We start from the raw sequence: 26,232 nt of genomic DNA, 5'->3' as shown, positions 1-26,232 counted from the left end.
GAAGGGTCCTCGCTGGGGAGAAGGTGGACAGGGTGCTCTGAGGTCAGTTTCTGTGACAAGCTGAGAAACCACGCGGTGAGTCAGTGCATTAGACTGTGGCCTCTCCCAGCCAGGCTCGACGAAATCCGAATGTGAAACCGCTTCTCTGAAGACTTCAACAGACCCACCCTACCTCTGGCCGGAAGTGCATCTGAACGTCTGGGGTCCTGGAAGCTCCTCTTTCTTCAGTCCTCACAGGGAGAAACACTGAGCATGTTAAGTGGCTTCTGCCTTCTGTAGGGCCTTACGACCTTGTGGGAGGAGATGTTACTGCACCCCCGAGGTCTGTGCTGGGCACGGGATCCAGCTTCTCACGCAGGGAGCAACGGGGGGATGTTTTTATTTCAGAGCCGTGATGGAATCCTTGATGTGAAGTTGCTGAAGCCTGCCCAAAGTGTTTGTGCAGCCTTTTAGGATATGAGCCGAGAGGCACAGAGAATGATTCCATTTTCTCCAAACCGGCTCACGGACCAGAGGTTTCTGGAAACTGTCACTGTCCTACAAAATCCAATACCACAGGGAGGAACCTTTCTTGAGCACAAAGCAAATCTACCCAGTTGAGGCTCTGGCTGGCACTCAGGAGGCCAGCCCCTCGTGGGCACCAGGGCTGCTGGCAGGAAGAGGGGAAGGCAGGACACCTTCAGGGCTTAGAACCCAAAGCATGCAAGGCATGGAGAGGTAATATTCAGAAGCCCTCCACCCGGTGAGTGGCACCTGGCCGGTGTTACCAAGCCTGGGCCACAAGCTGGGCACCGTTATCTGATCCGATCCTGACAAGCATCCTAGCAGCCATCATTAGATTTTTCCATCATTAGATCAAGAGGTACACGGAGAAGCACCCTGACTGAGATCACACGCTTCCAGGGGCTGAGAGAGCCAGGATTCCTACCCACATTGGGCAGATTCCAAAATCTGTGTTTGTAGCCATTAACTAGATGGCTAGAGTCAAAGAAAAACCTTCCTACTTCCAACCAACCAGTCCTGTGCCTCCAAAACGTGACGAGAAACACAGGCCTTGTGTCTGCTCCTGCCCAAGTGTTACTGAGTTCACCATAAACCAAGTCTTGCTCTCCTCGCCCCATCTACCCACAGACACATCTACTAGAGTGTTTATATTATTATTAATTTACACGTCTGTCAACACACTCATACTCCTCAAGAGCAAGGATGACGTCTTATGTATCCACATATGCCCAGAGTCGAGCGGGATGTCTGGCATATGATAAGGTGTCAAAACATGTTTGTGGCTTCGTAGGGACACGTCTGGTCACCAGTGCGTAACCAAAGCATGGACTGTAAGCTCCTTGGAGGCAGGAAACTTTGCTTTTTAGTCACTGCTGTATCACCGGTGCTGAATGCAGTACTTGACTCAGAGAAAGGCGCTAAGTATTTGTTGAAGGGAGGGAGGGAAGGCAGGCGAGCAGCGGAGAGAGAAGAGGGGTCCAGGAAAGCTTTGTGGGAAGGACACCCACGGGAGGGAACTCGCGGGCTGTGCAGGTGCTGGTTGGATGGACAAGCTCGGCTGAGGTCCTTCCAGGCACAGGAAACATTGTGGGCTGAGACGCGGGCGGACTGGGGAGTTGAGGAGGAGCAGTGAGTCTGATGCAGTGAGACAAGGAAGAGACAATGGTGAGGGATGAACTGAGACAGGCGGGCAGGGCCTCCAGACGATCTTTTTTCCTATCTTTGCCAGCACTTGTTGGGCACACGCCAGACACCCACATGCCATTCTAAGCCCTTTATGTGCAGGACTTCACTTGATTCTCACAACCTTTTTTGGGGGGTACGATACCACCCCCACATTACAGATGAAGAAACTGAGGCAACAGGAAGTGAGGGTCACCTGGCTCATGAATGGCAAAAAGAGAATCACACTCCGGCAGAATGAATCCCAAGTCAGCTGCATATCCCCACGTGGCATATCTTACAGATCGGTCCCTTCAGACTGATGAAGTGAGTTGTAGCATCCCCTCCCAAGAAGGTGCCTAGCACAGAAGAGGGACACACGGATGCCAAAGGAAACCTTTCCAGCAGCCGTCACGTTGGTCAGGTGAGCTATTTCCTCCTCTTAAATAAAGTCTTTAGGTACTTCCACTTTGTCTGCTTATAAATTTAAAATATATACTATCTTTTTTAAAAAAAAATCTATATTTAATTATACGGCATCAGTGAAATTTCACCTGGGGAACGATAATCTAACATAAATGAATAGATCCAATAGAAAAACCTGTAATTTAAAATAAACTCCTGTGTTAGTCAGAAAAAAAAAAATTTACTCTCTTCAAAGAAAAAAAAATTACTATCTGGTATGAGGTAGCCCCACTCAATTAGAAAATTGCATCAAGAGCAAAGAACCAAATAACCCCCCTAAATTCCTCCTCTCCTGGCGTAGATTTCACTGTCAAGCCCAACCACGAAGTGTGTGCAGCCGCGCTGGCCTGAGCTTCATTAAGGCTTAAAGTCAATTAAGCCACGAATTGGAACAATCATTCCTCCTTTGCAAAGTATTGATATTTTTTTTCCTGGCCGCTTTAGGGCTTTTCCAGCACTCACGAGGAGATTTATGTCAGACAATTTCTTTCTGATTAAAACAAATCATAGCTCAACAATTCTAATTTCCTCCTTTCTAAGCAAGAAATGATCAGAGAACACTGAAAACCGTGATCAAACCCATCGCGCAGAGGCCATCACTAGGAAGCTCCACAAACACACTCCTGAGAGGCGTTCTCTGTCTCTCCCTCTCTCCATCTCTCTGTGTCTCTCTCTGTCTTTGTGCCTTGATCTCTGTTCTCCCCTAGGAGTTCATCTTGTGTGTGCGTGTGTGTGTCAATGTCTGTCTTTCTCCATATGTCTGCTCCCCCTACCTCCAGATGTCTGTCTGTCTCTCTCTCTCTCTCTAATTCTCTTTCAGTACACATTTACCTTGACAGCCTTCTGGACAATCACCTGATTCAGTATTATCTGTATTATCTGAAAGGGAAAGGGATGTTAGAAGCAAAGTCAACCCAAGCTGGTTTTCTGACCTAAGTAATAGGAAACAAGAAGGTTCCCATGTTTACTTCCAAAAGCCCAGCATCATCCAAGTCCTTTTCATTGATGAGCAGTTACTGCTCTCTCAAGAAAAGACCAGAAGTCTTCTGGATCCACGCAACAGCCTTTCACACGGGGCCCTCTACCCTCAGAGCTGCCCTCTCCACGTAAACAATTCATCTTCCTGTCCTTCAAAATCGAGTTGACTGAGGAGTCCAGTCCTCGCTGCAGCCAACGCCCAGCGCTCCAGAATGGCCAGAGGGGCTGGTCAGCTGAGATTTCCCAAATCGGGATTTGTAATTTTCAAAGAACTTGGAATCGCAATATGCTTCACGCAGTGTCCCCTAAATAACAAGCCCTTCTTTAATGGGCGACAAGGCAGCTGAAGAACTGGGGGAACCACAGCAGCACTGACACGAAAATCAATTTGCAGAGCTCAATACTTCAGGAAAATCATCTGGTTACTGTACCCTCTGCTGGTCTGATTTCCAAAAAAAAACCAACCAAACCATCCCCTCCCACAGTGACAGGATGCTGCTGACTGGGTCATAACCACCAAGGCCCAACTGTCAACCTGACTGCACCCGCAGCCATTCATTCCACAAATGTGTCTAAGTCCCTCCTACCGACCAGCCACTGTGCTACACACAGGGGCAAAACAGAAGAATAAAACAGGCAAGGCTTCTGGCTTCCTACAGCAGTTCACCTCCGCTACTTACAGGCTGTGTGAGTTTGGACAAGGTCCTAAACTTCTCTGAGCCCCATAGCCTCATCTGAAAACAGGATTCAGAACAATGGCCAGCTAACAGGGTTGTCATAAAGATGAGCGGAATCAAAGATTTAAAATGTTTTGGACACTGACTGGCACGCATTATCATTACTGTTCTCATAAAAATAAAAAGGGTTAAACCACCCAACTGACATTGTCAGGTCCTTAGATTCCTGTCTTACAGGCAATTCTATGCTCTTTTTAAAAACATGTATACACATGTATTTTTTCTCACAACAGGTAAGTGGACAGCATGATAATGTCTCAAAAGAAGGCACGATTGGGGGACACCTGGGTGGCTCAGTCGGTGGGGGATCCGACTCTTGATTTCAGCTGAGGTCGTGATGCCAGGATGGTGGGATTGAGCCCCACATCAGGCTCTGTGCTGACCGTGAAGCCTGCCTGGGATTCTCTCTCTCTCCTTCTCCTTCTGCCCCTCTTCTCCTGCTCATGTTCTCTCTCTCTCTCTCTCTCTCTCTCTCTCTCTCTCTAATAAATAAAATGAAGGGGGAAAAAAAGATGAAAGAAGGCATAACTGCCTAAGTAACATTGAACAAACAGGTCCTTACCTTCTCTGGGCCTCAGTTTTCCCACCTGTCAAGGGGGCAAGTTAAATTGGCTGACCTCAGAAAGTCCATTCCAATCTTAAAACTCTAACATTTTATAACGAAACTACACCCAAATATGACCTGTGAATTCATTACTGTCTCTAAAAAGACCTTCACTAATTCACAACTGAGTTTCTCATCATGCTATTCTTGCATAAACTGGCTCACATCTTTGCTGTATCCCCTAAAAGTAATGGCTGAGAGAATCGTGCAAAACCCAGGGGGTCATACATGACTAAGAACTTTATTTTTAACCTACACTTCAAAGGAATGTAGAATTATCTCTGCTCTTCTTTGAGATCTCCCCAAAGCTGTCTGTGTGGGCAGGTCTTCAAGGACGCCACAGACAGTGGCTCAAGCCTGGAATACAACTCCAGTCACCGACGTCACTGCCGAGTACCCCAGCACTGCCACCAACATTGCAGATTTTCCCAGCGCTGAAAAGAAGCTTTGAACCAGCTTTCAGACATCCATGTTTATGGTCTAGGCAAGCTGCGAACCAGCACAAACCAATACACTACTCATTTCTCAATGGCTTCCTGGGTAGATTTGCCTTGTGAAAGGGTCTGGCTCTGTCTAACACTGGGACGCACGCCTACTCCTCAAGGATCCATCACTGTCCATAAGAGGGAGATCGGAAGGTTCCAGACAGTGGGACACACAGTATGAAAGGAAGGGTCTCTGGAATAAAAACTCCACATCCTGCTCAACAACAACAGATCTGGAGTTACGGTCACATCTGCAACTGTCCAGGAATCAGGGACGCTCTTGGGCAGGAAGCTGGCCGAGCTTTTGTGAGAGTAGACGAAGGAGCGTCTTTAAAAGGAAAAGTGCTAACAGGAGACAACCCAGTACTACAGGGACTAAGGCCAGCGTGAGGCTCAAATGTGCCCCATCAGAAGCCAGACCTGTCCCTTGTGTATTGAGTCCAGCCAGGCCAGCCACTCAGGGGCAGCTCCACTCAGGGGTGCATTTCTGGAATACAGCGTTGCTCAGACTTTACAGTTTCTTTCCTTGCTTATTTATGCCTGCTCTCCCAGCACAATTAGCACGAGCCCCTCCTTTGGCTCTCAAGATTTCCTGATTTGAACAATAAGTGTCTGATCACCCTACCCCTGACAGAGCGATGCAGATAAGTAAACACATTTCTCTCCCCATTTTCTCAGAGCTTCTGAAGAGTAAGGGCCATTTTCCCCCATAAACGGAAAGGTTAAAGGTTCTCAGAGCAGGAGACATTGGAAGGGACAATTATTTTTATCCTTCGGGACTTGGTGTATGGATTTAATTTTTTTTTAATGTTTATGTTTGAGAGAGAGAGAGAATGGGGGGGGGGGGGGGGGCAGGGGGAGGGTTAGAGAGAGAGGGAGACACAGAATCCGAAGCAGGCTCCAGGCTCTGAGATGTCAACAGTGAGCCCAACACAGGGCTTGAACTCATGAACCATGAGATCATAACCTGAGTCGAAGTCGAACGCTCAAGCGACTCAGGCGCCCCGGATGACAGACTTGAAAACATTCTTGAGTGTCAGGAAATAGGCAAGCATATTCTGTGAGCTAGAAAGGATCACAGCTGCCACTTGGACCCCACTGCCCAGGAGTAAAGCCAACGGTGCCTCTATTTCGGCCTGAGTGCTTATCTTTCTGCATCACTGTGGACGGATGGCACATGCCCACATGGATTCTTGAGTGGCTGCTAGGACCTAAAGAATAAAGCTCATTCCCCTAGGAGAACAGAACCCCAAGTCTTGAACGTCCCGGCTTCAAATGGAAGCTTCTGGACTCCTCCGCAACACTGCATCCAAACTTGGCTATTCCCCATAAGCCCCTCTGCGCATCACCTCCCTTGCACTGGGCCGTGCCCCCACCATCTCGGTTGACTACAGCCTGCCCACAGCTCCTTCCTCGAGGACGCTGCTTAGAAGCACCTGAGAAAGCATTTGTCATGAGTCCTAGAAGAACTTCATTCTTACCACGCTCACTGGGTTCTGGCATGGGTTACACCTCAGAAGTCATCCCTCCCTTGTGAAACCCTTGATGGTAATGACAATATTCCAAACTGTTTTCAATCACCCACTATACGAAACTCATTGTAGACAATTTCATAAATATTTCTACCATTAAAAACACAGTCTGAAAATCTTCGTCTGGTGGGGGAACTGCGTGTGAGAACATCTGATTTCTGTAAACAAAGTTAAAACTCTGCCCCTGACCTTTCATTAACAACAACAACAAAGAAAAATCAACCAATCACTCAAATAGCCTCAGAACTGTAGAGTGTTGCTTAACTTTTTTGTGACTCAGAATCCCCTGGAGGGACTGCAAAACACTGATTGCTGGGCCCCATCTCCAGAAACTCAGATCCCTCCAGGTCTCAGGTCTCAGGGTGAGGCCCAAGAATTTGCATTTCAAACAGGTTCTCCGGTGATGCTGTAAGCTTCCGGTCAGGGAAGGGGCTTTGAGCAGGCACTGGATAGCTTCTACAGCATGGGAACCACAAGGGCTAATCAATGAATCACTACTGAGACCATTAGAGATGTGTCCTATCCTCCTCTGCCTTAAAAGCAGCACCCTCCCAGCCCCCTTTTCATTTTTGTCTTCAGATGGCTCACAATTTGATGTAGATTTTAAGCATCCTGTAATTCATCAACTAATTCTCTCCTGGCTACACATTCCAAGTAATTAAAGTTCAGTAATAACTTATTCTTTCTGCTCCAGCACCTGCATTTCATTTGTTTATTTTCCCAGAGTCATAAATCTGAAAGGCTGTCAAAGTGCCACAATATTAGTGCAATAATCAAAGTTAATTAGTCCTTCTCAATAAACAACAACAAAGCCATTACAAAGATGCATTGAAGCTTCTCCCAGCTACCCAGTTTACAGATCACATTGTGGCTGGAACAATTAGACTCTGAGAACTGCCGGGTAAATGAGCGCAGTGTTCGGCAGTCATTTAAAAGGAGACTGTGCGCTTCATTCACACTGATTCATTAACTCCAGGGAAGGCAAAGCGGGTCTGGGCTCCGCATCTGCCGCCTGCAGAAGGATGCGGCGACAGACGGAGATCCCCCCAGCTGCCAAGCCCTGCCATGCGCATCCCAGACCCCAATAATAAAAGGAGACAGGGGTTGCAGAGCGAGGAGAGGGGCCAGCCTGACCGCCAACTTTTAGTAACAATAACTTTTGGTTTATTATTTAGGGAATTTGAGAGATGCAGGTGTTAGGCGGATTCTGATGAGAAGGCAGCCCAGGGAAACTCGGAGGGCAGGACCAGGGCCGGTGGGTAGGAGACGCTCGGAGAAAGACGCTGCCTTCAATTTAAGAGAGACCTTTGTCATTCGGAGGTGCTGCCTGGCAGGGAGGAGCTTCCCGTCAAGCAGGAGAGCAGGAGCCAAGGCCTGGAGATCTCTGCTCAGGGATGTTGTGTGAGTGGTGTGCACATGGGAAAGAGGTCAAACAAGGTGACCTGGACAGCTGACGAAACCCTAAGAACTTAAGGTTCCTTGCATTTGGAAGCAATCGCTGGGCGAGTGCTCATGTCTTGCACTGAACTCACTGTCCTGTTCCTCTCCAGAGATCCTTCTCCCCTTGAGGCGTGACCCCCATGCGCGTTACCCACCGCTATGTAACACGTATCCCCAAAGCGTGGTGGCTTCAACAGGTAAGAATTCATTACCGCACCAAGTTTCTATGGGGTCAGGAATCTTGAGTGGTTCTGAGTCAAGGTGTTTCGGGAGGTTGCCGTCAATCTGTCGGCCAAAGTCACCTGCAGGCTTGAGGAGGCTGGAGGGGTCCAAGGGGGCTCACTCTCGAGGCTCCTGGCCAAAGGCCTCAGTTCCTTGTCACGTGGGGCTCTCCACAGGGATACCTGAGCATCTTCACAACACAGCAGCTGGCTTCCCCCAGAGGGAGTGATCCAAGACAGCAGGCAAGGAGGAAGCCGCACACCTTTTACGACCCTTCCTGGGAGTCCTACTCCATCATTTCTGCCACATGCTATTCATTAAGGGTATCACTAAGTATAGCCTGCGTTCAAGGGGAGGACAATTGGGTTCCACCTCCTAAGAAGAGTATCAAAGAACCTGTGGGCAGATTTTAAAAACACCACGAATACCTCTGAGGCCTCCTTCTAGTCATGTCTGCATCCCCTAGTTGATTCCGTGGAGGGACTAGTTCCACAGGAGTCCCCTAGGAGCACCAAGTGGATTTTTCTCCACTCTTCTCCCTCAGCAACCCCAGCCTCTGAAAAAGGCCGGCCAACTCCACACCATCAGCACCGGGGACAAGGACGGTCACCTCTCTGCTCCCTGGGAGGGAAGGAAGCGCCTGCTCCTTACCTTAGCTATTAAAGGACACACTGATGGGAAGATGAAGGCAGGTTTGGCTGTGTCCTCGTACTCTGATCATTTATTAAAAAAAAAAAAAAAAAAAAAAAAAGGGGGGGTAGAAAGGAAATACATTTTCCAACAAGATTTCTGGGACTATTTGTCTAATTTAGGGAAATGCTGAGCAAATCAGCCTGTGCAGCAGGTACCGTTTCCTGAGTTTTTACTAGGAGCCACATTCTGTACAAGAGAGGATATGTCTTCTGACACCCAATTTCCAACACGGAGCAGGGGAAGGGGTCCCCACACCAACCAACAATTCCCCTATAGCAGCAGGGTGTCCAAGAATTCGCCTCAGTTCTGACACCATCTACCTGGAGATCTCATCAGATCCTACAGGTTATGGGTTCAGTGGGACAAGACTGGCTCCAGCCCAGGCGGTCACCTATGCTTCTGACCAACAGGCTACAGACTGGCAGTTCCCACAACCCTCTCCTTGGACCTGAGACTCCAGTCACCAAGTCTAGCTGTTACCTGTACTTCAGACAGACCAGCTATAATCAGAGGTTCCCAAACCCCCACTCTGGGCTTGACTGATTTGCTACAGTGAGTGGCTCATGGAACTCAGAACATTTTACTCACTAGACCACCGGTTTCTTATAAAATGATATAACTCAGGGCAGTCCGATGGAAAAGACAGACAGGGCAAGTTATGTGAGAAAGGGCACAAGCTTCCTTGCCCTCTCCAGGGGCACCACTCTCCAGGATCTCTGTGTGTTAACCAACCCAGAAGCTTTCTGAACCCTCTCCTTTTTGGGTTTTTACGGAGGCCTCATTACAATCAGGCATGACTGATTAAGTCACTGCTCACTGAGGACTGAACTTGGTCTCCAGCCCCTCTCCCCATCCCAGGGGTCCAGGGGTGGGACTCGAAGTTCCAACCTCTCATCACACAGCTGGCTTCACTGGAAACAGGCCCCCATCTTTGGGTGGGGCCCAAAACTCACCTCCTTAACAAAAGACATCTCTATATAGGGCTCTCCTCACTTGGGAAGGTCCAAGGCTCTTAGGAGCTCCTCCAGAAACAGGCAGGAAGACCAAATACATGTTTCTTGTCATACATCACAAGATCACAATATGTGTTACTTCACTTCATCCTTACCATGACCAAGAGCTATCAAGGACGTAACCAAATTTGCCCAGGGATACCCAGTGAGCATGTGCTCGAAACTGGATCCACTCCCTAGCCTGTGTAGACTCCAAAGGTGGGGTTCCCTCTACTCCACTGGGCTGCCTCCCTATAAATTAAATATTAGTCTATTTTAAATACACAGTTAAAGTAAACCCTGATTTATTACAGTGTGTGCTGCTCCATTCAGAGACTGGCTGCCTTGTCTATACTGTATCTCCATATTTGTCCTTGTGTAGGAGGTTTTATTCTTTCTCGTCTCTGTTTAATCTAACACCTGCAATGTCTGAGACTCTCTGTAAATGGCCCATAATAAATATGAAAAACAGTCTCAAGCATATTTTTTTCCTCTTAAGTAATGAACAGAGTCTAAATGCCTAGTGGCCAGAAGGAGGCCTTTGAACCAGTGGCTGAACACCATCTCAAGATGAAATCTGTCTCTTCAAACTATGTCAAAATTGCTTAATAAGAACTCAGGGGACCCCATATTAATGAAAGGATACATCTGCTTTGGGTTTCACATGATTGGGAGTGATGGTTTGGATCTAGCCATTTATGCTCGACTTTCACTCTTTAAAACTCCACGGTTAATCACAGCCCTCGTTATACAAAGGTTACAATGGATATAAAGTTTGAAAGATTCAGTTCAAGACTGAGAGCAGTGACCAGGGGAAAAAAAGAACGCAAAACAAAGACACACAGACAGCAATCAAAGAACAATGAATGACACCCAAGACGATGTCAATGCAAAATTTTCGGAATGAGAAATGAAACAAAAAACTTGGAGGATAGGACCAAGCCCAAGTTTGGAGCATTGTGGAGATACAGACAACTCGGAATATTTTAGCAAACAATTATGTCGATGAGGGAGAGGCATAATTTATTGCCTGACACAGAATCTTTCCTGAGCCCGTGACAAGAAAAGTCAAAGACGCAACTCAAATAGAAGAGTAAATCCCCTGTATGCCACTTGAAGTTAAGTCTGGGAAGGAGACAGAAGGAATGAGCTTCCTTTGGGGACGTGAGGTACACCAGCTCCGTCAGATTACCACAAGGCACCCAGAAGTTCTCTTTCCTGGGGTATCAGTACCCTTATTATCATGAACAGAAAAATGCTCACATAGAAACGCCCAAACCTCTATGAATACAATCTTTGGCTAAGTCTTTACAGAGGCCAGTCTTTTGATATAACACACACCAGGAACTTGGGATTAGGTGGCAAGATGGCTTTGGAGTCAGGCAAATATGGTTTCATACCCAGGTTCCACCCTGTAGCTCCCAGCTGGGTGAGCTCAGGCAGGCCTTTTCACTCCCTCTAGCCTCCAATGCCAAATCTGCAAAGTGGGTTTAACACATAACATGGATATTTCATTGCTAAATGTTAAGCATCATGCCTTGTAGAGAAATACATATGAATACCTAACCCCATCTGCAGGGGATGATCACACCATGACATTTGGAAAATGGAAGTGTCCTAAGGGAGAACTCTAGAACTTTATCTTCACCTGTGTGTGCGCACGCGCTTATTGATTTAAGCAAGTGGTTTATATGGTTCTTGCTGGTTCGCAGACTTGTTTATACCATACTTTATTTATTGAAAATCCAATACTAACACATAAAAACAATTTTTTAAAGCTAAGAAATGAGGAACCAATCCAGCAGCTGATTTAAGATGAATTTTTCCCAATAATCCACAACTGTTAATAATATTAATAGTTTTTATATTTTTGGTTTAGCTAAAGATCATTCAAAACGACGGGGATGAGCCCTACTGTGATGTGTTGAATGACAACCATCTTTCCCGAGCCAAGTCACCAGCTCAGACGGGCATGGAGCTTGTAAATTACCCACCCCAAAGGCTGCTCGCTCCCCCGCCACATAAAAGAAGGCATCCCACCACACCTAAGGCCTTTGATCTGGAAAGTCAAGTTAAAGGATGTCAGCTTTTATTACCAAAGGGCAAATTCCAACAGATGCCACAGCTCCACCAGATCATAAAGGACATTTGAGGGAGCCTAACAGTAGCTCAATTCCTCCAGGGCTCTTAAGAGGGCATGCAATTCAGCATTAGGCATCCCACCCCATCGCTCTCGGTATCATGTCATGAAAACATAGGGGGCTGGTGTCTCCGAAAAGCACAGCAAAGTCAAGTGTCGAACCCATGTGCCTAATACATTGGTTGGCATCAAGTCCTCTGTATCTGAAAACACAACTAAAATCATGATTTCTGATGCTTATCAATGAGGCTGCACCATGACATAATACCGGCAGCTTTCCACATGCCTGCCCTCCAACGAGATAAATAGCCCCCGTATCAAATCTATTGAAAACTGGAATAATGATGACACTTCAGTCTCGCCAGCATCAGACTGTGTGGTTACAACCAACCAGGCATGCGCTCTCCCTGACACATGCATATCCCATTACCTCTGACTAATAAATCTTTTCTTTTTACCCCTCATCTCCCTGCTTTCTCAATAACCATTTTGGTATAAGCCATCGCTCGCTGTTCCTGATGACTGATCCCTTAATCATCTTTCCTAAATATATGCAAAGTGTATTTCTTTGTAAATACAAAAGAAAAAGCAATCTCATAAATAATTAAGATGGCTTTTCAAATGACAGTTGAGTGCTAATATGAGCTTCACTGGAAAATACTAATCAACAAACTAAATACACATCTAATAAAATGTAGGAGTCCAGACACAGGAAGACCGAGAAAGAATTCATTGCAACCCCATTTGAATCATGCTGATAAACATCCTCCCTAAAGCAACTCTTAAAGCCACTTGGAGAGGTTAAGAAGAGTAAGCATCACTCGTACCTTCATGTATAAATAAGAAATTATTATTATAGTTATTAATAGCAGCAGATAAAATTTAATTGAATACTCAATCTACCCTCAGCAATGCGTTAAAGACTATACATGCATACGGTCAATGCATTTAATAGAGCCGCTTATGTCTCCTGGCATAAATATTGTTGTCTGAATTATTGTATTGTTATAGATGAAGAAACCGTAGTTGAAGAACTTAAGGAATTCACTCAAGGTCATAGGGTGTATTTGCTTCTATGCTTCGCCATTAGAACACAGCATATTTTACAGCAGTGGTCATCAGCTGGAGATGACGTTCCCCACCAAGGGACATCTGCCCAGGAGGCACCCTGAGACCCACCCAGCCTGCCTTCTCTAGACCTCTCGGGAATCTTGGCTAACACACCCAGGAGAAAATGAGAGCAGCTGAGCTGGATCCCAGCTGCCTTCTCCTGGCCGAGAGCACACCGTCCTAACCATTCCCAGGAAGACCTGAGGTTTAAGCCAAATGAAAACACAAGTCAGAAAAGCATGGACTTGAAGTCTTCCTTGGGGACCAGAGCTTCTCACCAAACTAAACATGGCTGAGTCACTCCTCCCTTAGGACAGGGGAACAGGTCCAAGCCACAGTCTGAGGATTCGCAAGTGGGTGGCATAAGGATGCCAGCGGAGGACCGTCAGCCCCTCTTCCCGGACCAGGCTACTTCTGGCCAACTCCTCGGTTATCTCAGTCTCCAGTAGACGTTAGAACTTCAGCACATTCACTGGGCCCCACATTTCGCCAATGGGCAGCCCCCATATGTGAACTCTCTTACATAATAAGCAGATAAGCTAAGGGCCTGGCATTCACGAGGCGGGCTTGCTTCCCCCGCCCTTTCAATCCCCCTAGCAGCCCCAGCCACGGCCCCACCGCTCTTCCTCCTGCACACAACTGATGTGTGTGTAGACAGGAGGGGGACCTCAGTCCCAGCTGCTTCGGTGCTATTCAATCTCCTTCTTCCCCAGAACCAAAAGCCTCAGTTCCCAAGTTATAAGAATCTAAAAATTCAGGAATGGTAATAAGGTGAGAGAGGAGGAAGGAAGTAGGAGCCCCCCCCCGTAGGCCTTTCAAGAGCTCTACCCTGGGTTGCCGGAGTCTGGTTGCGGTTGTTTCTAAAGTACATTTTGATACCTCATCAACTATTGCTCATTGCATACAATCCCCCTTGGAGGTCCTCGGATCTCAGGGTGGAGAATGGGACAGGCCACATCTCCACACACAGAGCAACAAACCATCCTTGGAGAAGTACTTACTGAGTAAAGGAAATCCTAAACCACACAGAAGAGCGGGGATTCAGACACACCTATCATGTCCCAAATGTAGAGAACTTGCATGGAATCCTACCATAGAGACAGTGCTGCTAACTAAAAGAGAATCCACGCCATCCTGAAAACAGGAGAGTAAACTACCTAATCAGCCAGCCCATTCCGTGGGCTCCTTGGAATACCCAGGAAAAAAAAAAAAAACAGGTGCTTGTCTTAGAGGGGACACTAGTCTGTAATCCACTTAAGGATGTGAATGGGGTAGATCACATCCTCATACGGAGGGCAACTTAACAACATAGGCATGAACCCCAGATCCAGAGATAATTCACTGAAATATGACTGGGGACTGATGGGCCTCCCTACCCTCCCTCCTTTTTAAATTATGCTGAATGGATTGGCCTTTTAAGAGGGTAGTTTACTTCTATATTGTCCATGTTATCCGATTTTAATTGTTTTCAATTCGTATTACTAACTTTCGAGCATCCCAAACATCTCAGCAGGAGGGCGTTTTCCCGTGAATTAATTATTAGCAGTCTTAATTGCGTATAGGCTCTTAATAGAATTCCATATGGAATGTGTTTTCATTTAAGTTATGTTTTACTAAATAGCTAGATCCCCCCCCCCAAAAGTGTTTTTGAGAACTCTATAAAGGATGTCTTGAATGAAAAGGGATTGCTGAGGACAGTAAGATACCTAAGTATTGCTTCCTCTGAGACACAGGGTTAATCCTGAAATTAATCCCTCAACCAGCATCTAGCAATTCTGAAAGCAAAGCCTGAAAGGTAATGAACATGCATGACGCCAATATTGGGAGAAAAGCCACGCCGTGAGGTGGACGGACTTTGGGACTGGAGGCCGAGTGTGCCAACAGTGCCAGGAGCCTGCCTCTGTGCTCGTCAGCCACGTGACTCTGGGAGGACCCCTTCACCCCTGAGCCCTCCACCGCCTCTTCTAGAAAATGGAGAAGACCAGGCTTTTGTATCTCCTGAACAGGGATATGAAGTGCCTTGCCCAGGACCCAGCACATGACAGGGACTCAATAAAGAGCGGCTGTCAGGTGCCCCACGGTGAGCAGGAGAATAATGTTCCGCTGGCTTGGAGGCAGACACGCGTGTTCTGGAACACAGCAGTTCTAGAATGTGCCGTGAAGGCAGGAATAGAAAGACCAGGCAGGGAAGAACAAGTTGGGGAAGGAGGCGTGAACTCCATCTTCAGAGCCAAGCTGAGAAGGCCCGCGGAGCCCTGGCACATGAGAGCCAGCGCTGAGCCAAACGGCCCACAGACTTCTGAGCGAGCTTTTGCTGCAACAAAAAACTTTGGATCGTTTCAAGAACCTCCCGTGAGGCACCAATATGCTACAGTACCTTCCCGGCTCTGCTACTGATAGGATTCATCGCGGATAAAGTATGAACACGCTCAAGCTGGCTAGCAGCTGGAAAAACTGGAGTCAATCAAATTGACCTTGAGAAACACAAGGAGGTGGCATTTAAGGATGTGCCAGGTTAAATCCCAGCGCAGAGATGAGGTAAGGCAGGGCCTGAAGGAAACCAAACCAGCATGTACGGAGGGTGGGGTAGTGAGGGGAGCTCCAGGTGGATCTCGAAGGCAGGCACCATGGTAATAACGCAATGACAGAAAATGGCCTTTGGTGCTAAATCTGAGCTCCCATAATCATCATCTAAGGGGAAATGAGGAAAGAGTGTAACGATATTCGCAGGGAATAAGCCAACAGATGAGACAGGACACAGAGATCAGTGTACAACCTACAAAATCTGATTTAAATGTTTGGACCGCCATGTGAGTAAGATTTGTTTTGTTCCCATTTCCTTTACTCACATGCCTGACAGTGAATACTTTTGGGTAACTCTTCCTCTGGGAGCACTGTTTGCCCGTGGACATCAAGTTACTAACATCGTAGCATGAAAGTGTACAAGGATACGTTTTGGCCTCTGAAACCTACGCCCAAAACCCAATTTTGGCTTAAAATGCAAGAAAGAGAAACAAAATGGTGGGTCTTTAAGCTCATACCATTCAACCTTCTTTGTCAGAAGGAGAGAGGAGGAAACCGAGGCACTAAATGGATTAAGAGGCTTGCTAAGGCCCCACTTAACTAAGGCTAAATAGGGCAGATCCAGGGTTTTCTGCCTCTCTCCATAAAACAATGGTTATAATGAGTTAAATCCAAAATGTATCTGTTCTCACATATGAGGAATAAAGATAATCTTTGAAATGCATAAACATTTGTGTTTTAGCATTACCTTCTAAGACAAGTTTACGTATTAGTAACATCGTACAATATGGTTCTTGCAGTATTACGAGGGCCACTGAATTTAGTTTTTTGCTAGTTTAGGAATAACATCAAATGGGCAAAACTGTGCAAGTTTGACACAGCCTGTTGCTAAATACTCCTCCAGCAGCGAGACAAACTGGTATCATACCACCCAATGCCAGCTGAGAAGCTGCTACCAAAATTTTAAGTACAAATGCCCTTTGAATCAATGAGTCCGCCGCTAAGATTCTGCCCTATGTAACGTTCTGGATGGAACACTGGATGAAAATGCAAGCGACTGAACTTTAAGAGAGTGTCACCTAGCACAGCGAACCAAGGCAAACAACACAAGGTCCAAGAAAAGGGAAAGTGCTCAGTTAAATTAGTATAAGCACACGATGGAGATTACACAACAGTTCAAAACATGAGGTGGATCTATATGCACTGATAAGGAAAGATCTTACCGGATTCACTGAAATACTCCAAGTACACAACAGTACGTGTATGTTTACTAGTATATACAAGCTTTTGTGAAAGAATATACAAGAAATGGTTCATAGTATTTACCTTCCAAGAGAAGGCCTGGGAGGGACTTTGACTTTTTATTTCATACCTTGCCGGTCCTGTACGAACATTCAGACCATATGCACATGTTACCATTTTTTGCGTTCTACATCTCTACTGAATTTCAGGGGCGCCTGGGTGGCTCAGTCGGTTAAGCATCCAACTTCAGCTCAAGTCATCATCTTGCGGTTTGTGGGTTCAAGCCCCACGTCGGGCTCTGTGCAGACAGCTCGGAGCCTAGAGCCTGGAGCCTGTTTCGGATTCTGTGTCTCCCCCTCTCTCTGCCCCTCTCCTGCTCGTGCTCTCAAAAATAAACATTAAAAAAATTTTTAAATACATAAAAAGAGATTTACTGAATTGGAAATATTTCATTTGAAGTATACTGAAAAGGCAGAAATTAATCTTCCTTTTCTTTTTTTTTTAGAGTTTATTTATTTACTTTCGAGAGAGCATGAACCGGGGAGAGGCAGAGATAGAGAGAGACAGAGAATCCCAAGCAGACTCCACAAACCCAAAACATCAGACGTTCTCCTACAGGCACCATGGTGTGTTTCTTCGGACGGCAAGAAGTCTTCCACAGCGCCCAGGAAAGGAAGGCGGCCTCGGCAAGGGCTGTCTGACCGCCCTCCCGCTCTGCTCCCAGCCCCTCGAGGGTCTCCTCTTCCCAGGGCCCCCACACAGTCCATGCCCTCTGCCCAGTCTGACCTTCTCTGCCCCCCCCCCCCCCCCCCCGGGTCTTTCCTGAGATGTCCGCTCAGTCACTTCCTTCTCGGGGTCTCTGAATGTCCCCGCGTCCAGGCGTTAGTCACCATTTCCAAGAACGACGTACGCTTCCTAGTACTGCCGTGTCAAGTTTTCACTGATGTTTACGTGTCTTTGGTTAAATCACACTTCCACCCTGGGCTGAAAGTTCTACAAAGACAGGGTTTCCTTAACAGAAGACCGCAGTACCTATGACAAGGTCCACGTCATAAATACACGAATACGAGACGAGCGAACGAACGAACGTGGTCTACACTTCACACTGAAGCCCAGCGATCCTGTTACACAAGTGACCAACCTGGGCCACTCTCTGGCTCAGACCCGCTCATGTCTTCTTCCTCGCTGACTCTGAGGTCCCAGTGACGCCCCGCAGCACCTCTGTCCCCCTCCTCCCCTGCCATTTGGCTCCAGCCGCACCAGCCTCCCTGCTGACCCTGAATCCTCCAGGCATGCTCCCATGCCTGGGCCTTTGCACATGCCGCTCCCGCTGCTTAGAAAACACACCCCCCGGCGCTGACGCAGCCTGCTGCCTTACTTCATCCGAGGGTCAGACGTCACAGCCTCAGAGGGTTCTCTGCGAACTGCCCAACCTCACATAGTCCACACTACACCTGTTCGTCCCTCGCCCTGCTTTACCGGGCTTCACAGTGTTTATGACAACTCGGCAGTGTGTTCGGTATTAAACGTAATGACCCCTAACAGTCTGTTTCTCCTACAGAAGGCAAGCCCAGGGGAGGACAGGGACTCTGTTCTGTTTGATATGCTGATTCCTTAGCCTCAAGAGTACTGCAGGCCTTCGGTCAATGTTTGTACGCAACACCCACATCCACACAGAGAAGAGCAAAAAGTGAAAAACAGAGATAAGGTTAAAGCCCACTGCCCCCGCCCCCACCGCCTTCTAATCTTACAAACCGTAAGCATAACAAACTCTTAGCTGCATACACGGCGTTAACCACATTTTATTTTTCTTAATAAATGAGCTGAATGAGTAAACACTCTCAAACCTCTGACTAATAAAGAAGATGACATTGACAATGAACCATAAACAAACGTGTGGATAATAACAGGCTCGCTTGCCCTTTCATTCATAAAATAAACAAAGAGAATATGACTTTAAAAATAAAGAAAAACGTTATTCCAAGAGCAATAAACTTTATGCACTGTACTAAAATCTCCATGTGTTTATCCGGCGTGTCTATCTGACAATTAAAAAAAAAAAAAAAAAAAAAGTCAAGTGCTTGCTTACCCATTCTCCTAAAATGCGTGACACAGCTTCATTGGCCCTTGTCATATTCCTACAGGCGAGGATCACGTGTGCACCATGGAGGGCAAAAGACTTGGCAGTTTCAAACCCTATGGTTTAAAGGAAAGTCAACATTAGAAAACACAAATGCAAAACATTGACTCAGCTGAACGGCCTTTACTGAGCACCACACACATTACCCAAGTGGCTCTCAGCCAGAGGCCATCTGTCCCCTGGAAGACAGTTGCAAACACTGAGAGACATTTTCAGTGGTCACGACTGGGGATAAGGTGCTCTTGGCAACTCGTGGGTAAAGGCCAGAAGTGCTACAAAATACCCTACAAAGCACAGGACGGTCCCCATGACGGGAAATCATCTGGCCCAAAGCGTCAGCATGGTTGAGGTTGAGCCCCATCCCCAAGATGAAGGCCAAGCCATAGGAAGAGATCACAGCACAGTCTGCCATTTAATGACCATCTGAGAATGAGCAGATCCTGTGCTCAACACAAAGAATAAGGAATAAAGACTCAGACATGGTCACTGTCTTTGAAGAGTTCATGGTTTCTCTGCCGCTCCCCAAGGTTCGCTCCCTCTCTCTCAAAAATAAATTAACATTCAAAAAAATTTTTTCAAGTGACCACACCAAATGTTGGCAAAGACGTGGAACAACCAGGAGCCTGCACAGCACACACTGCTCTAAGGGCGAAATGGAGTGTCTTGTGAGCTGTGAGAAACACCACACGGCAAACCCCGCAACAGCGAATGAACCAATCCTACTGGAGGGGGCAGGAACTTAATTCAGCCAACGCCATGTCAAACGGCCACCGACTGCTGTTTCCAAGATACTGTGAAGATGTGTGAGAGATCCGCGTACCAGTGCCTCGCTGAGATGGCCGTGTGAAAGAGTCTAGCAAAATCCATCCATTCGTATCTCCCATAGACAGAATCTTCACAGAGGCCAGGCTATTTATATAAACTCGCTCTCAAGGGAAGCCAGCACAGCATAGTGGAAAACTCAAACTCAGGAGTTCGACACACTTACGTTGACCGCAGCTCTAGCTATTTATAAGCTGTGGGCTATGCCTTTAACCTATCAGAAACCCAGCTATCTCTCCTTAAAATGAGGAGTAAGTAGTCAACTTACACTGAGAGCCTAACATAAAAATAGTAGGTAGAAAATAAATGTGAATTCCCAGTTCTTTCCAAAATCCTCAGGTCCTGTGTCTCCTCTCTGACTTGCAGGACCTATCAAATATAACACAGTCATTACGACTGAAAACTTAACACTGTCTCCCAGATCCGCTCCCCACAGCAAACCCAGGAGCTGACTGGCTTTAACATCAACCAGAATTTAAAGAAATTCGCTACAAGACCCACCATTCCATTTGTCTGAATACTGGCTCCAGAGCACATGTGAACTTGACTGTAGCAACAACCTGAGCTATTTTTCAGGTTATGCCAAGTTCTGTATCCCAAGATATTCACTTAACGTTATCTAAGGAGAACCTCCTGTGTTTGAACCTGATGTTAACATACTGCCCAAAGGATTTCAAATCTGAAACATTTAACATCTAAATCTGCTTTCACCCTCTCTGGCGTATGTGGTGAAAGCTGCTTGAAACCTTATCTTCAAGCCATGAGGCCAGAAGACAACAATCTGGAATTTACCAATTTTGATCCGTGATGCCAACTTCACCACTTACCACCAGTGGCAAAGGATACCTAACGTCATGGGCGAAAGAGGAAGAAGTAAAGGACCAGGTTTTATAGCCCAGCTGTTCCGAGATGGGACGGGGGCGGGCCTAGGACAAAATCTTGCTAACCGATGTGCTACATCAATAGCACTAATGAAACACTGACAGCCGTATGGAGGGAACATGAAGTGGCCAAAAATGACTTCACTTGCACTCCTAGGACTTTACACACCCAGAAGAGCTTGTTGAAAATGGCAGACTCTGTGTCCCCGTGAAACGTCCAGGTCAGAGCAATTACCAGAAGTATTTTTTGTCACATTTTCAGCAGAGGGCATAGGAAGAAAAAAACGATGCGGAGGAAGAATGGGGGACGCGACACTCAGCCATTGGTTAGCAACCGTAGTTTTAAAGGACTGAGAGAGCACTGATACGATGCAGGGCCAGGCCCACCCCGGGGCTTTATTCATCCATTCACCAGGTTAACTGTACACTCTGTAGAATCTGTGCCTTTCTGATCTCTGTATCCTATAGGACTAACACCCAGTAGGATTCAATAAATATCTACCGGAGGAACGAATGGTTCTTACAGGTGACTAATAGGCTACAACTCTGGACTATTTCAAAGCAATCCAAGTTGTTTCAAACAACACTGACGGCTCTCTAACTTCCTTTTTAACAATGAATAAAATATTAAGATCCTGCAAAACAGGGCTCACCGAGGTTGTGAATGATACTACCTGGCAATCTGTAGGGGAAACGGCATGTGCGTGTTCTATCCGAATTTATTTTTCCAAACAAGTCTCTTAAACCATGCTGCTAGCTCACTTGACAAAATGACCTACAGCAAAGGAGTTTTTAGTACCAAGAGGAACAGGGACCACAGATCTGCACCCTCTCTGCTTTATGGAATCCCTGGCTGTGGTTACCATGCAGCCATATACTCCTGTGTCGTGGAGAATTACCCTCTGGCTCTTACATCTTCCTTTATCTGAGCAACGCGTTACATGTTGCCGGTCACCTTTTAAAAGCTGCAAGACACAGCTCCATTTTCTTATCCTTTACAATTGCCTTTGGAGCCCCAACCAAAGCATGGAGATTTCAAAAGATGAAGGTTTAACAGGAAGGACAATAACACTAACACTCCTACAGTAAACCAGCTCTCTAGAGTGTGGAGTTCTATAAAAAAAAAAAAAAAAAGAAGAGGAAGGAGGAGGGGGGAGGGGGGAGGGGGGAGGGGGGAGGGGGGAGGGGGGAGGGGGGAGGGAGGAGGAGGGAGGAAGGAGGAGGGAGGAAGGAGGAAGAAGAAAGAGGAGGAGGAGGGAAGAGAAAGGAGGGAAGAGGAAGGAGGAGGGAGGAGGGAGGAGGGAGGAGGGAGGAGGGAGGAGGGAGGAGGGAGGAAGGAGGAAGGAGGAAGGAGGAAGGAGGAAGGAGGAGGGAGGAAGGAGGAGGGAGGAAGGAGGAGGGAGGAAGGAGGAGGGAGGAAGGAGGAGGGAGGAAGGAGGAGGGAGGAAGGAGGAGGGAGGAAGGAGGAGGGAGGAAGGAGGAAGAAGAAACAGGAGGAGGGGGAGGAGGGGGGAGGAGGGGGAGGAGGAAGGAGGGGGAGGAGGGAGGAGGGGGAGGGGGGTGGAGGGGGTGGAGGGGGGTGGAGGGGGGTGGAGGGAGGTGGAGGGGGGAGGAGGGGGAGGAGGGAGGAGGGGGAGGAGGGAGGGGGGTGGAGGGGGGTGGAGGGGGGTGGAGGGGGGTGGAGGGGGGTGGAGGGAGGTGGAGGGGGGTGGAGGGAGGTGGAGGGGGGTGGAGGGAGGTGGAGGGAGGTGGAGGGAGGTGGAGGGGGGTGGAGGGGGGTGGAGGGGGGAGGAGGGGGGAGGAGGGGGAGGAGGGAGGAGGGAGGAGGGGGGTGGAGGGGGGTGGAGGGAGGTGGAGGGAGGTGGAGGGAGGTGGAGGTGGGGAGGTGGAGGGAGGTGGAGGGAGGTGGAGGGAGGTGGAGGGAGGTGGAGGGAGGTGGAGGGAGGTGGAGGGAGGTGGAGGGAGGTGGAGGGAGGTGGAGGGAGGTGGAGGGAGGTGGAGGGAGGTGGAGGGAGGTGGAGGGAGGAGGAGAAAAACAAGAGGGAAAGGAAGAAAAAGGAAAGAAAAAAAAAAGTTTAATAATGCTACCTACTGCTAGAGTCCCGGCAAAGCTCATGAGAATAGCATCCCTCATGCTCCTAACACCGCGGCTGATGACCGGTTTAATTAGCTAAATGTAGTTGTGCTGAGCCAATCGTGCTCAGTGCCAAAGTTTATGCAAAATAATGAAGGCAATGGTTTACTAAATTTAATAACCTGATTCATCTTATAAAAAATTAACTTGATGACAATGTTTAAATTGAACCGGCTTAACTGCACGGAGGTGGCAAGTGCGTTCAGAAGAATATTTAAAGCTAATAATATAAAAAAAAAAAAAAAAAAAACAAAACAGAGAAGACATTTTAAAACACTGGGCACCATCCGCTTTCTAGCACTTGTTACGTCTGATCCAATCGGGAAGAATAAGTGGCCATGAAGGTTAATATCTTGCTGTCGGGTTTAAAGATTTGCATATAAACATTAAAATACCATAAAAAGGAAGACACTCCCCCCAAAATGTTACATACCTGCTTTCTCACACTAGATTTCATTCTCTAGAGTGGAGGCTACAAACTGCTCATCAAAGGATCAATCAAACCCACCGCCTGTTCTATTTGGGCTCAAACACTGTTTCCCCCGCTCCCCCTCCTCCTCTCCTCTCCTTTCTTTTTTCCCCTGTTCTACTTCCCACTTTCTCTTCCTCCCTTCCTTCCTAATATGAATTAGTCACCAGGATCAAAAAAAAAACAAAAAAAAAACACCGAAGAGATTATGTATCTGAGGGAAGATGTCCACCTTCTCTGAAAAAGATTAGGACAGAACCACACGGGGCCCCTAATCCCACTGCTGCCACAGGCTAGAGACGGGGTCTGTGCCCTCCTGTTGGCCATGGTCACCACCCACGCTGCTGACTTTACCTGCCAGACCCTTGCAGGCATTCGATGCTCGTGCGCACACAATACAGGTAAGATTCATACTAGACACAGTGCTCAAGCATGGCCACAAAACTGCCTCAATCAGAATTTTCACATCCGAATTGTCGCATCTCAAAGAATCCTTCACACTGACCGGCTCAAGACTTTATTGGAACCCCGTCAGGTCCCACTCTGTCAAGCATGAGAAGATCAGGATGCCAGCGACACCCCGCAAGACCAGGAGGCAGCACTCGCTTTGCACTGGGAAACGCAGGGGAATGACTCGGGGACCTCCAAGAATCAGGATCCGGGCTGTGCATTTCGTGACCTGCCTTCTTTGCGTTTCCCAAATGTCACTGAGTGGGAGCAGAAACTCTGGGCGAGAACCATGCTGGGACCAGAGGATGTAAAAATGAACCAGTCGAGCCAAGAAAGGCCAAGACAAGATCATGGACTGGAGATGGGGCCCGCATGAATGAGGAAGAGGGAACACGACAGAGGAAACCCTGTCTGGCAAGCAGAAACTGTGGGGTCCTGGCAGCTGGCAGGGAGCTGTGGAAGAATTTGGGCAGAGAGCAGCACTAGGAAGAATAATAATTAGTATCAGTATTATAACTAGATAATTACATGTTATATAGTGATACATATTATATAGCTAAAATACTAATTATCATTATTATTATTTTATTAATTTATTCACTTAAGATCCTCCGGTGGTCATACAGAAGGTGGGTAAGCTGAAGACACTGAAGCCTTGTGAACAGCCAGGAAGGGATAAGGTATCCTCGTAGGCTGAACAGCTAAGGGAAAAATGAGAAAATAATCTGGGAGGTAAACATCGCACCAAAGTCTGATGACTGCCTGAGTCTAGGTCTGAGGGAGAACCCCATGTCTCCACAGATGCCAGCCCGGCCCCAGAAGAGGTTGTCCACTGGTTTACGCAGGCAGTGAATATGGAGGAGGAGGGGTGGGTTTGTGTGTGGCGGTGGAGGGGGCGGGTGGAGCAGGTGACCATCCCCGGTCCAACTCACTGGGAGGACAGATAAGTGGGGACAGAGTCATGGATTCCTCAGGCACAATGGACATCAAGGTGGGAACCCAGTCCTCACAAATATGGACAAAGACCCTAGTTGCTAAGAACAAGGTCAGTTCTTTCCCTAGCACTCAAAGTCTCCTTCTGGTTTGGGTTTTTTTAATTTTCTCCATACTGTGGATTTACTTGGGCAGTGTCCCCATTTACTGTAAATTATGGTTTTAATTATCATTTTTATTAAGATGCCCAAAGGAGTTGGGGCTTACAGCACCCGTAATTTCTAATGGGTTGTTATTATTAATTTATAATTGAGAAACACTGGAGACAAATGATACTTGCAAATGCACACAATTAAAAGGCCACGAAGAAGGTGATCCCCGCCCCCCAACATACCACTACAGCAATCTTTAGGAACGAACGGATCAACAAGTTGCAGAACCTTCCAGCACCCGCCAACTCCCCCACCCTGGAGCTCTACCAACACGTACAGAACAAGGTGAACCTGAGGTCTTTCATCCTGAGTTAGCTTTGCGGAAAATTCAAACCTGGGGACAACTTTTGTGTCAATTCACCACTGCGTTCAGCTTCGCCAATATCCTCCCTGTAAGTACAAGGACCGAACTTCCCAAAGTGATCCGATTCATGTAAATGAAATTACGGTGACTCCACGTTGACCACGACGCTGAAATCAGACGCTCTGAGGGCACTTCAAATGAAGGTCCAGGAGACATATTCACCGACGCCCTAAGGTCAGTGCCACAAGTGCAGTGACCAGATAACCCACCCTGCTGCTTGTGTCGCCACTTCACCTACCTGAACGTTTACACTTCCCTGCCACGCCATCTCAATTACGCAGTTCTCAGTTCCGAAGAGTCACAATCACACTCGCTCAACACTAACTGTGACGGCCAACTCTTAATAAATTACAAAACTATACGGGCCTCTCCAGAGGAAAATAAGGCATAATCAGCCCTGCTTTTAAATGCCTGTGTTATGGACAGCTGGCAACAAGTCCCAGCAATAGCCCTTGTAACATACGCAGGCCTCAAATATAATCGTTTCTCAAAGAAAGATACCAACTGGAGAGGGAGGGATACAGCAGCAGGAAATGGCCACGTCACACAGAGCATCTTTTGGAACTATCACTAGGCTGCACTTACGTGTTTTGGGCAGTGTAACACTAAGGCCGTAAGTTTTCTAAAACCACAGGGTAAATTCCAAGTGACTGTCTGGGATCCCTCAAGAGGCAACACTGACCCCAGGCTGCCTACTTGTGCTGCCTGAGTAAGATCTCATCCCACCGGGCGGGGACCGTGTGTACCCGGCGTGTTCGGCATTACAGAGAAAATAGTGCCCAAAGATATTACAATTAACATGGTCCTAGGCAGCCCCAGTGAAGACAGACTTTGTAAGGACAACTAAATTGAGCATGGTCCATGCAGATCAGGGTCTGGGGGAACCAGGCAGCCACATATATCAATGGTGGGGGGAACAGGGGAGTGGGAAACAAAAGGACTCAACGTGGCTCAGTCAGGTGAGCATCCAAATCAGGTCATGATCAGCTCAGGTCACTT

The 26,232-nt window shown here is 47.4% G+C and overlaps 1 protein-coding gene across 1 annotated transcript in view; it reads right to left on the bottom strand.

Moving 5' to 3' along the window:
- The window catches only part of WWOX (WW domain containing oxidoreductase), a 974,945-nt gene that overhangs the window by 906,905 nt on the left and 41,808 nt on the right, over positions 1 to 26,232 (bottom strand). The window contains exon 5 of the mRNA XM_042919616.1: positions 18,918 to 19,024. Within this exon, the coding sequence (XP_042775550.1) occupies positions 18,918 to 19,024 (107 nt within the window). The remainder of the gene's footprint in view (positions 1 to 18,917; positions 19,025 to 26,232) is intronic.

This window comes from Panthera leo, chromosome E2 (assembly GCF_018350215.1).
Source record: "Panthera leo isolate Ple1 chromosome E2, P.leo_Ple1_pat1.1, whole genome shotgun sequence".
NCBI lineage: Eukaryota > Metazoa > Chordata > Mammalia > Carnivora > Felidae > Panthera > Panthera leo.
Note: the sequence above shows the minus strand (reverse complement) of the source record. Positions and strands in the feature narration are given on the sequence as shown.